The following is a 13,964-nucleotide window of genomic DNA, read 5'->3' on the forward strand; positions in this document are numbered from 1 at the left end:
AGAGACTACTATGGATTGGAGTGGGCAAAACTGGAGTGGGCAGATTATTTTGGATTTGAGTAGTACAGATTGGAGTGGGGGAGATTGTATTAGGGTGGATTTGAGTGGGGTGGATTGGAATATAGTCGGGTGGATTGGACTGGTGTGTGGATTGGATGGGAGTGGGGTAGAATGGATGAGAGTGAGGTGAATTGGGATGGAGTACTATGGATTGTTGTGGATTGAAGTGTGGCAGATTTGAGTGGGAAAGATTGTTTTGGATTGGAGTGGGGCTGACTGGAAGGGGGCAAATTGGAGTGTGGCAGATTGTTTTGGACTGGAGTGGGAAGATTGCAGGAGGGCAGATTCAAGTGGGACAGATTGTTTTGGATTAGAGTGGGGCAGATGATAGGGGGGCGTATTGGGGTGGGGCAGATTGTTTTGGATTAAAGCAGGGCAGATTGGAGTGAGGTGGTCTGGAGTGGGGCAGATTGTTTTGGATTGGAGTGGGCAGACTGTTTTGAATTGTAGTGGGGCAGATTGGAGTGCTGCAGAGTGTTTTGGATTGGAGTGCAGCAGAATGCAGTGGGGCGAATTGTTTTGGGTTGGGGCAGACTGGAGTGGGGCAGATGGGGGTGGGACAGATTGTTTTGGATTGCAATGGGGCATATTGTTTGGGAGTGGTGCAGGTTGTTTTTGATTAGAGGGGGCGAACTGGAGTGGGGAAGATTAAATTGGGGTGGGTTGGAAGGATTATAGTGGGGTGGGTTGGGGTTAGCGGTTTTTAGTGGCGTTGGGTTGATTGGTGTGGGGTAAAGTGGGGTGAATTGGGGAGGATTATAGTGGGGTGGATTAGGGTGCACTGCCCGATTATGCGTTAAAACATAATTTCAGAAATAACACATAATAAAGAAACAATGTTACTTTACAATATTTCGAACAAGGTAATAGACGTCTTTCAAAAAGAGCAGCTATGAGCAAAAACAAAAGATGAATGGAAAGTGAGAAAAGACGACTTAGCAAAGAAAAAGAAAGTTAGCTTTAAAAAATAAAAAATGCAATTTTGTTTGTCCTGCTGGGCCCGTTTCTGCCAGTCACAAACCTTCTGTTTGCAGAGCCCTAGTAGTTAACAAGAACAAAAGAGTACCTTGGAACACTGGACGGGTGCTAATTAAGTTGAAACGATCAGTGCTTGGTCCCTGCTCCACACAGAGGAACGAAAATAATATCAGGCCTGCCTTGGTGAAGTACGAGGCTGTAAAGAAGAGTGCCATGCAAACCAAGAAATGGTGTGCAACAGGTGGACTCAGTGCCCTTTACTGTACACAACAGAGTCTCGCAAGTGAGGTGCATGCGCTAGTGCATGCACTCGCGGGCTCAACCCTAACTAGTATCTGCATATCAACATCGTAGCTGACAACAAATTATGTCCAAAGCCTTTTTGCTTTTGATAATAGCAGTTTTACCCCCCAAATATTACAACAAAGACGAGCCATGACACTTACCTTCACATGGACCAGCAACTCCCAGAAATTTCGTGGCAACATCACAATAGAAGTGTTCAGCTCAATGACATAGCACTTATCCAAAGCAATGTCATGGTAGGCTGTCAACCTCTGAGAACAAAACAGATACAAGAGTTTGACTCGGAGGAGACATGGACCAAGGACAAGCGAAAACACATTATTCTATAAATGAACTAATAAAGCAATCACCCAAAACGCCTCCTATGTAGCAGGTAGAAGCTGCCTAATGCGTACTCCACTTCGTATGAATGATCAGTCAGTCAGTCAAAAGTCTTTATTCATTGTTATGCAAGATACAGGGAGCAGCATCATAAAAAGAAACATATAGCAAATATACCAATAAAAATAAACACACATATAAGTTCATGTGCATCAATAGGATTTGAGTAGTACAGATTGGAGTGGTAATACAAAATTACCAAAAAAATCATCCTGACTGCTCTATCATTCATTTCCTAGATAGACCGCTGAATAAAGCAGGCCATCACACAGCAGATAAACATTGATGGTAATTGTTGAAAAAAAGAAAAGCTGGTCTAGTCTGTCTAAGTTTAAATGAACGCAATAGCGGTGCTAAAAGATGTTTCCTTGTTATCATATACAATTTACAAAAAACATACGTCTTGTGGATTGTATAGAACGACTGTCACATGAACACAAAGGTGATTTTTTTCCCTCTAAAAGACAGAGTTTATGTAATTAATTAGAAAATGAGCATTGTTTAACCTAAAACCATAAGCAAAACATGTGTGCTGGGTATTAGCTTCGAAAAGTTAAATAAGGTTAATTGTTAATAGCGATGGAAATCAAAATGAAGTTAGGAGCAAAAGATTTGCGAAACTCTCTTGTAAACCTATCCTCCTTGCATCTTTCAAAGAATAGAGATTTAACAATGTTTCGCGTACATTAATTAATTCTGGGATCAAAAAAGCTCCCATTTCCCCAACAAATGAAACCACTTGTTATATAATTCACACAGGAAATCCAGTGCCCTGACTCTAAAGCTATGCAATTCGAAATCATCAAGCGATTGAAGCCTGTCTCAGGCTAGGACCAAATAGAAAAACATAGGACTAATGGGTAACATCTAATTACCTCTTTCAAGTAAGTAATCCCCAATTTTTAAGCAAAGGAAGTGCATTGGTGAACCCAATTAAAAGCACTATCCAAAAAGACCCCAAATATTAAATCGTACACTATCAACTTGATAATCATTAACAAAATAAGGGGGAGTTTTCACAGAGGACCATCATGAAGGCTTTTGCCAAGTTCGTTTGAAGGCCCAAATACCCCCTAAAACCTGTAAACAAATCAAAGAGGTGTATAGTTACATCAGTCGGATGTTTTGTGTATGTTAGAATGGGTTCTTGGTCGGTGTGATAGGTATCTGGATGCCCTTTCAGACCTAGATCCCTAACTGGATTTGGGTAGTGGAATCCAGGTACAGCCATACTTATCTCTGCTGCCCCAAACCTCTATGGATGATGTAAGAAACTGAGGTATTAGTGGAGGAGGGTGAGAACCACCCTCAAATAATAATCACAATTCTTGCCAGGGTGAACCACTAAAGTCTCTAAATTAACATGAGCCTAACAGCCTAGAAGCTATGACACAGAGCAAGCAAGCTTAACTCAGAGGCAATGTGTAAAGTATATATGCAGTAATCAACCAGTAATAAAGTAGAAATACAGCACAAAAGTAATCTCAAACCAATTAAGAGGATAAGTAGGACTATTGTTATGAATTTGTAAAATTTGCAGTTCAAAATAGTGGATCTGAACCGGTGTGTTGGCCTGCTTTCCTCATCTGTTGCTGCATAGAACAAATGTTTAGTCAAACTTCATAATGAGGTGAAGTCCTGCTGATTCCTGTAGGCAGCAGGTTCTTGTGTTACAACACTGAGCAGCACAGACTTTTTTATAGTACTCCATGTAGTAGGGGGGTTTGGGGAGGGGTAAGCAGCAATGTTGCAGCTGTCACAAGCTGCAGCCTCCAGTCAGATAATTGGTGCCTGCCACTTTTTGTCTACAAATTAATGTACTGATTGAGCTGGTGGTGGAAGTAGACAGCACCAGATGCTGGTATCAGTAGCACAAAGGATAGAAGTGGACAGCGCATTGGGTGGAAGAGGGCTGCCGCCAATGGATGGGGTCTCCTAAAAAAGAATTAGGGCATCTGGACTTATTTTCCTACAAAGTTTGCACTGTGAGCAAATACTCTATTTTGACTACTGCAGGCTTTTCCAAGTTGGACGGCTGAGTCTTTTCTGATTCTGTAAGCATGTACAGTGGTGACTTGCAACAAGTTGCAAGAGGTTCATCACACTGGTCTGCCGCCGCAAAACAAGTGGTTCACAGTGTGTTTAAAGTTCATTGGATGGGGGTAGTGTAAAGGTATAGTGGAGTATATGTGGTGTGGGTGTGTGGTGTGTGTATGCAATGCAATTGTCTGACTAGGATTTTTGCCACACAAGTGCCCAGAGATGGACCTGGGCAGGTCCTGTTTCCATGAGTCGCCACCTCAATCATGGTTTACACACATTTCAAAGTGCACTTACAATTTAATACAATGCAATACATTATAATCACTAAATGGGCTAAAATCAGTCACAAGCCAAGTTCCCAACACCGGTTCTAAGTTATAGGTAATTCAGCCATCTGGTTTTTAAATAGTAATTTTAATGATGGTCAACTTGTTTCTCTCGATGTGCTATCTTTTGGAAGATATGGTAAATCTGACACAGAGGTGATAAAGTCAAAGGCCCACAGTATAGCTAAAGGAGGGATTGGAGCTTAAGTGCTTTGCTTACTAAGGGGCATATTTATACTTTGTTTACGCTGGATTTGCGTCATTGTTTTTTACGCAAATCAGGTGCAAACTTAACTCCATATTTATATTTTGACGCTAGACTTGTCTAGTGTCAAAATATTGGAGTTAATGTCATTTTTTGCCTGCAGAAAACTATCTTGCGTTAATGAGAAGCAAGGTGGGCGTTCCCGGGCAAAAAATGACTCTAAGGCATTAGCGCCTTATTTATCCTCCCATGCAAAAATCATTCATGGGAGGAGGAGAGCCTTAAATAATGGTGCTAAGCCGGGTTAGCGCCATTATTTAACGCCTGGGTCAGGGCAGGCGTTAGGGGACCTCTGGGGCATTTTCCATGGTCAGAGGCAATGGAAACAGCCCACATGTGCCCTTCCCTGCACCCATGGACACCCCCACCTACCTCCTCCGACACCTGGAGGACACTTAAGGATGGGAGGACCCATCCCAGATAAGTTCAGGTAAGTTTTTTTTTTTTTTTAAGTGCCATGGGGGGCCTATCTTGGGCCCCCCTACATGGCACTGTGCCCAATGGTCATGCCAAGTTAAGTCCCCTGGGCATGGCCATTGGGCAGGGGTGCATGACTCCTGCCTTTACTAAGACATAAGTCATGTCCATGGGGGTTGCGCATCAAAAAATGACATTAGTCAGGTTAGAGTAATTTTTCTGACTCTAACCTGACTAGCGCCATTCTTTAACACACAACCTCCTATTTCCCCTACGCCTCCCCCACCCGGTTAGCGTAATTTATTTTGACACAAACCTGCGCTAACCCGTCAAAAAGTATAAATCAGGGCCTAAGTCTTCAGGTTAGCCACACGAATACCACAAGAAGAAGCGGTTTATAGTAAAGCAGGCAGGACTTCGAGGGGTAAAAACCGCCAGGAACAGGGTGGCGGGAAGGGGGTCGGAGTCCCCATGGCGGCGCTGAGATTCCCTGGGCCAGGGGAAAACCGGCGGGAAACCGCCGGTTCCCCTTTTCTGACCGCGGCTTTACCGCCGCGGTCAGAATGGCCCAGGAAGCACCGCCAGCCTGTTGGCGGTGCTTCCGTGGTCGTTGACCCTGGCGGTCGATTACCGCCAGGGTCAGAATGACCCCCATAGTCCTGCATCTTCCATCTTTGGAATTCAAGTTTTTGGTCATCAGCTGGAGACGATAGCTAAGAGACCTTGAAGACAGGAAGCTTGTGACACCAGTCAAACCTGCCTTGAGGGAAATGGGAATTGGTTTTAAGAGGGGTTTTGGTCAAGCTTCAACATTTATAAATGTCCAGCCCTTTTGAGGTAGAGGTTGTGGCTGGGGGACCCTGTTTCTGACAAAGCCTGGTTTCAACTATCAGTGGCAGTGCTCCATAGCCCCAAGTCAGGAGTGATGCAGATTTAGATATTTTTCATTGATCTAGCAACCAAAATTAGCAGGCAAAAGGGCAATGTAGGTGGGACAATGACAGTATGAGTGAACTTTTCTGATCCATCATTGGAATTTTTTTGTCAAACCCATCTTCCAGGAGTTTTAGGGGGAAAATTTATACTTTGCGTGTGCCGTTTTAGCACCAATAATTCTGACGCTAAAACGGCGCTGAGCTAATTCCATTTTTATATTTTATAATTTTAGAGTTAGCTTGCTGTGGATGTGGCAAACCACCTTGCGCTATCTAGATGCAAGGAAGGCATTCCCATCCACAATATGACGTTAACCCCCACTGCTGTATTTACACTCTGGTGCAGAAACGACACCTACAGAGTAGGCGGACCCATATAATGGCCTAAGCATGCTCAGCACCATTATTTATCACCTAAGCCAGACCAGGCGTTAGGGTACCAGTGGACCCATTTCCATGGCCAAACACCGTGGAATGGGCCCACAGATGCCCACCCCAAACCCCAGCAACACCCTTACCCACACCAGAGGGACACCATTGGATGGGAGACCCCATCCTGGGTAGGTATAGGTAAGTATTGTTTTGTGCCATTGGAGGGCCCTTACTAGGGCCCCCCAGCCTGGCTTTGGGTCTTAAGGCCTTGCCCAGGGGACATTGGTCCCCTGTGCTGGCCATTGGGGTGGTGGGCATGCCTCCTGTCTTTACTAAGACAGGAGTCATTTGGGTGCTAGTGCATCAGAAAAGGACATATTAATTGCCGCTAACCAGCCTAGCGTAATTTCTGACCCACTAGTGCCTTTTGACCTACTGCCACCAACCCTCCGGCTTGCGTCTTTGTTTTAGCCGCTAGCCTAGCCTTAGAACCAGTGTGTGGCATTCTATAGATATGGCAAAGGGGTACCGCGATGGTATGGCGCTAGGGATTTTGCTGCAAAACTGTGTTGGTGCAGTTTTGTGGCAAAAACCATAAATATGACCCTTAGGTCATCAAGTAGTTTTGAAGGGAAGCATTCAGAAATTGCTAGACAAGGAAGGCAGCTATTATCCCAGTCCCTGACTATCACATTGGTAAAGGTTGCTATTCCATCATCATCCTTGTGTAGAAGCTCTTTTTACAGTACAGGTATGTATTCAGTCTCAAGGACGTAAACATTTCATACCAAAATTTCGAAATGCTGACCTTATAATCTATGCTGCCACCACTAAAGAAAGAGGATTACCTTACATCAACAGATCTGAAAGATGCTTTCCTCCATGTATTTATACATTAAACCACATGAATGGGTCATGGATTGGCTGATAGTCAGAGGAGACATGTCATCTATCTTTGCTAGAATCCTTTGGACGTATGTCTACTTTTTTACCTTAGTACATCATTTGTTGGATCATTTGGTTGGGTCATTTGAATTGCAGGAACTTGATCACCTGGTGCCTTTTCAGTCTTAGATTGTGCAGGAGCTCCCAAAGTGGGTGCAACCAGTGTCACTGGACATAGGATTTGTAATTTCTCCTCCCCTCTCCATAGGTAATGACAACCAATGCCAGCGAGAAAGATTGGGGGCAATGTTCAAGAACAAGAAGTTTTAGGGCAAGTGGAACTACAGATTGTGTCAATGTAATTCAACTGGAAAGAGTTGAAGGGTGCCCAGATATGCCTGTTGCACTGTGCTCTGCATTTTTTCAAACCAGCAATAGTGGTGCCTTCATTCAGGTGGTTAGGGCTTTTTTGATTCACCAGGGAGGGATGGGGTCTTCTTCCATAACCTTTTGACACACAAGATTAGGATTTGGGCAGAAAATCACCTACTCAGTCTATATGCAGTTTATCTTCCAGGGAGGCAGAAAGTGTAATAGAGTAACTGAGTCATACCTCCCCATCCTGTGTTTCTCTGGTTCTTCATCCCAGAGTGTTTCACTAGGTAGTGCCAAGGTTTAGTTCCACATGGTAGGGCCACTTTGCCAACAAACAGAATGCACAGCTACCCAGGTTGTACAGCCGGATCCCATCTCCATCAGCTTGGACATTGGACACATTATCAATAGAGTGGCCTTAAGGGCTAATTTACCCATTTCTCCCAATCTCTCTAATTCAAAGAGTTCTGCAGAATATAGAGGCAGATCAGTCAGAAGACTTGCTGGTGGTCCCATGTTGGCCCAGGCAAACTTTGTTTCTGCTCCATTTTCAAATATCATTGCACCTCCTCCCCATTGGGTTTTCCCATGGATCAGTCCCCCGGTTAGTTCCAGACCTCAGCAATCACTGCCTTGCCTCCAGCTGTGGGTCTGGATCTTGACAGAATGAATCTTCAAACTTTGGGGTGTTAAGTGGAGGTAGTTGCTTCAGTCCAGCAATTTAGATGCCAAGGTAAGGTACAATTATATGCAAAGCACTGCAAATCTTTTTCTGCTTGCTGTACCGCAAATTCCTGTGACCCATCCCCTTCTGATCCCATGAAAATAACATTTGAATGGGTCTGGATGGTGCCTACTTTATCAAGGCAATGAGCCTTCAGATGGGTTGAAGTACAGGTGGGGATTCCTTGGTATCCACAGTGTTAAGAGTTTTTTCTGGAATAGTACGATTGTGCATTCGCCTATTCCTTTAAGGGATCTTCTGTTAATACTTAGATCTCTTCAATTACACAGTTTGATTCTTTGAATTCTGTTGATTTGAAGTTTATATCATTCACAATTTTGTTGACAATCGCTTCTTGGAGCACAATAGGTGAAATGGCCACCTTGTTGTGCTCTGATCCTTCTCTCTGTTTTCTTCAGGATAATGTGATATTGAGGCTGAATTATTCTTTTTTACCCAAAATGCTTTCAGATTTTTAAGTCTCAGGATATGGTCCTTCCAGTTTATTTTCTATCACCATCTTCTCCAGAAGAGAGGATCCTGCCTACATACTTTGAATCTTCACATAGCCTTCTTAATCTATGTAGGGAGATGATCTGCTTTCAGGAAGGGTCAAGCTTTATTGGTGGCTTTTGGAGTATCTTTCCATGGTTTACACCCATCAACTTCAAACCAAAGTAAATGGTTGAAACAGACTGTTATTTTCCCTTATGAAAACTAAAATAAATCCTTGCCAGATGCAATTCAATGAAGATAGACCACAGAGGTTTCTGCTGCTTCGGCAATTGTGGAAAGGCACATTAATGAAGGGAATGTGCTTGGCCCCCATTTGTGCTTCTCTACTCATGGTACTAAATCAATAACATCTCCAGACAGGAGGTGGGTCATCACCAGAGCTTAGGGAACGGGATCTTGATGTTGTTCTGTATGACTCTTAAGTTCCTTTGATTAACAACTTTGGCTGTTGCAGAATCCTTGAGGTTTAGCGTATTCTCTAGTTGCTTTCTGTTACTTCGGTATGCTCTCACCCAGTAGGAATTGGGACCAGAAAGACAGACAGGGAGGTAATGGTCCAGTTACTTACTGGTAATCTTCATTACACTAAGGTCATGTCTTTCCCGTCACAGCCTTAGCTTACCAATCGAATCTTCCCAGTGTTGGGTGAACAAACAGAAGTCATGTGTGGCAGTTTCATCTATGTTTGTTTCAAGTAGGAAGAAAAATTCAGCCAGGCTTGTAGTTAATTGTCTTAAATAGATAGACTATTTCTTGATGTGGAGATTTCATCTCACTGAGTAAGGATTGTGACATTTAAGACCTGAACTTGGAGTATAGATTATCGGTAAGGAACGGGACATTTTCAATCCTTCCTCCGTTTATTTGTTGCCTAGCTGGATAAATCATGCTTAGCCAGTAAACTGTAATGACAACCTAGCTGCCAACTATTTCAAATGTCCCTCCTTATAAGTTTCTGATGTTGGAGGACTTGCTTCTTATATCTTGCTAAACTTCCAGCTTTTGTTTTTGACACCTCCCAACAGTGCTTCTGACCCTCACCCTCTGCTTCACATCCAGGGCTGCTTATTATTTGCCCCAACAGAGTGTGCAGACAGACCAAGATTTTGCTGTGAGTAGAGGTGACTTTCTCTTTTAGTATTACCTTATTTTTGATGTCCAGGAGTAAGTCAGAAGTACTGCAGGAGTAAGTCACATAAAAATCCCTTTGTGAATCAGGCCCACTTTGTTCCACTGTCTCCTCTGTATTACTTACTCATCATGCGCTTGTCACCTACTTTTTGCCCCTCTATTTCACTCTGTGCCAACTCACTAACTCGTTGAAGCCTCACACACACCTGTGCTCCTCACATACTGTCTTTCTCACACACTCTGTCACTGTACACTCTGTGTGCCACGTAATCCCATCACTTGCTTGCAGACCTACTAACTCATTCCAGCATGAGGTGTTTCAATCTCCTCGGACATACCTGCACCATGCAAACAAGATACAGACTGCAGTGCCATCTTCTTCTTGCAAATCTTATTCACCTTGCAAAAAATGCTTAGCTCTATGCAGTGGGCCCATATCTCCCATCACTCTCATTTGTACTGGCATGGTAACTGTGTCACCAGTTGCACTCTTTACACCCTTCCTTGCTCATATGCACCAACTCTATACCATCACCCTTTTGTGCCTTTAACCTTTCTGCATCTGACCTGCTAGGTGCTTCTCTCCTAGTGTGCCCTCATTACCCTTTATGTTCCCTCCCATTCACACTCTACTCAACACCTCATCAACTTCTCTGTGACTTCAATACCCTGTATCCCTCAATCACTGTCCCAAAGACCACTCTAATTCCTCTCACCCGCTCAGTAGCCATTCAATATTATATATGCACTTTATGCCCTTGCTCAATATGTGCTATCACCCATTTGGAGGCCCTCACCCACTATGTGGCTGCATATGCTCCTCCCACATCAGAAATCCCAATGGTTTTCTACTTGCTCCCAAAACACTATAGTGGCTTATAACACATGAGTTCTATACCTTCTGCAATTTTAAAGTTAACATTTGAGCCTAAAACCAATTTTCTACTAAGTAGTAGTACAAAAATCATACAAAAGCAATTGTTTCATCACATGGGCACGTAGTGAAAGCAAAATCAATAGACATGTATTTTTTTTATATAATTCTTATTTGTTGCTTAAATCCTTTCCTCTACCTCCACTGCCACGGCATAAAGGTAAGTCATGTTTTTCACACCCACCTCCTCCAGAAAGAGATGGCCAGATGTCCAACTTCAAAGTTTTCTCTAATCAATGGCCTTCTTCTCAGTGCAGCCCACTCCCAGGAAGCAGAGCCTTCCAATAGATTCTGCAACACTGCTTTTCTTTAAGAGTAAGGGACTTTACAACTATAGAGGAGGCCTTGCCCAAAGGTTGTCAAGGTAGAGATGACCATTAGAGGTGTCATTTTTCTTTGATCTGTTGGCTTGATTGGGATAGCTTTATAAGTAGTTGCAAGAGAGTGAGGGAGACTTTTAGGCAAGGCTTAGAGGTTATATTTTTGAAACTGTAGCACTGAACACTATAGGATTGTTTTTGCAGCAAGACATCTTGGTGAGTGAAAAACTGAGTTGCAGTGCAAGGAAAGTTAGGTTGGAAAAATAAAGGCAATTTTAGCTAGATTTGCTTAGAGACTTTCACTAATCGCAGATGAGTTCAATCTTAAAAACTGTTTCACCTTCACTTGAGAGAGAGCTCAACAGAGACAAAGAGCTTCTGTTTACCTGAAATAAAAGACTAAGGAGCAGTTTTTCCAGGCTTATTCGGAATCTCTGGACCTGGAAGCTGCCCCAAGGTATAGGGAAATTAGCCCCTTACTGACTAACATGGAAAATGGTCGTCAAGGTTTTGACTTTGGGGGCCTGTCTACTGCTCGAACCTCTTCTCCTAAACTGCAACAACATGTGGAAGATCTCGTGGAAGCTAAGCCTGCCTTAAACACGCCATCAAATCAGTGGTAATTAGATATTTGGTTTTGGACCTCACTCAAAGTTGGGGGAATCATTTTAACCAATGGAACATGGGGTCTGATGTCCAAAAAGATCTACTCGAATGTTTAGAGACTTTTAGAGCACCAAAGGCTTTTGTTACGACTCTGTCGTCCCATTTCTAGGGGGTGCTGTAAGGGGACTGTGGGAAGCCTGGGAATCACCTTAAACACTTATCTAGAGTCCTTTGCTGACTCCTGTTTGTTTCTCCTTTCTCCATGGTACACTTGCATAGTACTACATTTGCTTCCTGGGACTGCAAATCCCATAATGCACAGCCTGGTAGTCAGGAAAGCCCGGATTCTGTTTCCCATTGTTTTCTATGAGAGAAGTCCAGTTGCTCTTTTTCACTGGATCCTCTCCTCCAGGACTTGCAAGTGTCTGAAACTACACACACCTGAGACCTCTCCTGTGCAGCCCACCTTGAAACTGCTTATAAGCAGGCATTTCCTCAAGATCCCCGTCGTGCATTGGAGTTCAATTCCTTTTTTTTACAGACCCCTTCTCGCATGGTGTTCCAGTTTTGTTCCTGTTCTGTTCCCGCTTGATCCTGTTTCCTGTTTCTCTGCCCTGCTCCTGATTGATCCAGCCAGAGTCTGCTCCCTACCTCTTAGCCTTGTACCTGTTTGTTTGTTCCAGAGCCTGCTCCCTGTTTCTTTGTCCTGCTCCTGCCTTGTTTCAGCCTGAATCTGCTCTCTGTTTCTCAGTCCTGTGTACTGCTTTTTCCTACTCCCTGTATTCCAGCCATGTCCTTGCCTGTTACAGCCAGAGCATGCTCTCAGTGTTCCAGTCCTGTCTGTTTGTCCCAGCCAGAAGTTTGCGCCCTGTTTTCCAGTCCTAGTCCTGCCTTTGCTTCAGCCTGAGCCTGTTCCCAGTTACTCCCTCTGTCTCTTAGTTTGTCTCTTCTGTTTCTGTTTCCTCTCTGTATTTGTGTCTGGTAAGTGTTCTATCAGTCTTCACCAGTGTATAAGTGTCCTCCTTTGTACTGGGGTTGGCTCCTTGTTTCCAGGAGGCAATTCCAGCCCCCATCCTTGTCTAGTGTTATACCTTGTCTTTCGTGCCTAACAGTGACAGTGTGCTATTGCTGTTGTTCCAGGAATCGCCACTGTGTTTCCAGCTGGATCAACAAGAGCTTGTCGTGTGTATGTAAGTACTATCCTTGTTTGTGCTCTAGGGTCCAGAGACAGAATCACTTCTGCTGCATCCTTTCTATGGGGCTGGCAGGTTGACTATCTGTAAGAGCAAACTGCACAGAGGCATTGATATTCCCTGTCACTGTGGGTGGTTCTACGCTCTACTCTGTGTACAACCCCAGCATGTTTGTACATTAGTAATCCGTTTCCTGTTTGTTATAACAAGGGTTGCTCTGCTTTTACTTTCCTGTTTCCTGTGCCTGTCCATAGCTGTCCTTTCCATGTATGCCTTTAGCTGCTCTTCTGTCCCAGTACACTACCTCTCTAGGATATTCGGTGACCTCAAGGGGTGTCCCAACCAGAGTCCTGATCAGACCCGCCCGAAACCATGACAGTTTTTTGAAGTGGTGTTGTGATTCTACAACTGAAACCCACAGAAGTGTTTTGCAAGAATCAGTAGTGATGATCTGGGCACTTATTTCGCTAACTACTTATTAAACAATAACATTTGCTGCTACAAGTTAGTAACTTATTGTTGAAGGATATTAACTCTTCTAAAAACATTTTCTTCCAAACAAATTCACTGCGGGCAGTTCTTTATTTCAATACCAAATATAAATGTACATCTGTCCCTTTCTTGTCATTTCCAAGAATCACAGCCTGCACATTGTTGTACTCATTTTATTCGGCTTTCCTCACAGAAACCTGTTCACTTATTAGGAGCTATGTGATTGTTTTTTTGGCTCTCAGACAGACCACATATCAAGACAGAGGGGGTCATTCTAACCCTGGCGGTAAAAACCGTCAGGGCGAACGACCGCGGTAGCACCGCCAACAGGCTGGCGGTGCACCGCTGGGCATTCTGACCGCGGCGGTTCAGCCGCGGCCAGAAACGGAAAGTCGGCGGTGTCCCGCCGACTTTCCGCTGCCCTTGAGAATCTTCCATGGCGGCTGAGCGCGCTCCGCCACCATGGGGATTCTGAAACCCCCTACCGCCATCCCGTTCCCGGCGGTTCTCCCGCCGGGAACAGGATGGCAGTAGGGGGTGCCGCGGGGCCCCTGGGGGCCCCTGCAGTGCCCACGCCAATGGCATGGGCACTGCAGGGGCCCCCGTAAGAGGGCCCCAAAAAGAATTTCAGTGTCTGCCTAGCAGACACTGAAATTCGTAACGGGTGCAACTGCACCCGTCGCACCTTCCCACTCCGCCGGCTCA

At 44.3% G+C, this 13,964-nt stretch overlaps 1 protein-coding gene across 2 annotated transcripts in view; it reads right to left on the reverse strand.

Moving 5' to 3' along the window:
* The window catches only part of ITM2C (integral membrane protein 2C), a 188,236-nt gene that overhangs the window by 33,906 nt on the left and 140,366 nt on the right, over positions 1–13,964 (reverse strand). For both annotated transcript variants that reach the window (XM_069213407.1, XM_069213408.1), the window contains exon 4: positions 1,485–1,595. In XM_069213407.1, the coding sequence (XP_069069508.1) occupies positions 1,485–1,595 (111 nt within the window). The remainder of the gene's footprint in view (positions 1–1,484; positions 1,596–13,964) is intronic.

This window comes from Pleurodeles waltl, chromosome 11 (genome assembly GCF_031143425.1).
Source record: "Pleurodeles waltl isolate 20211129_DDA chromosome 11, aPleWal1.hap1.20221129, whole genome shotgun sequence".
NCBI classification, from domain to species: Eukaryota; Metazoa; Chordata; class Amphibia; order Caudata; family Salamandridae; genus Pleurodeles; species Pleurodeles waltl.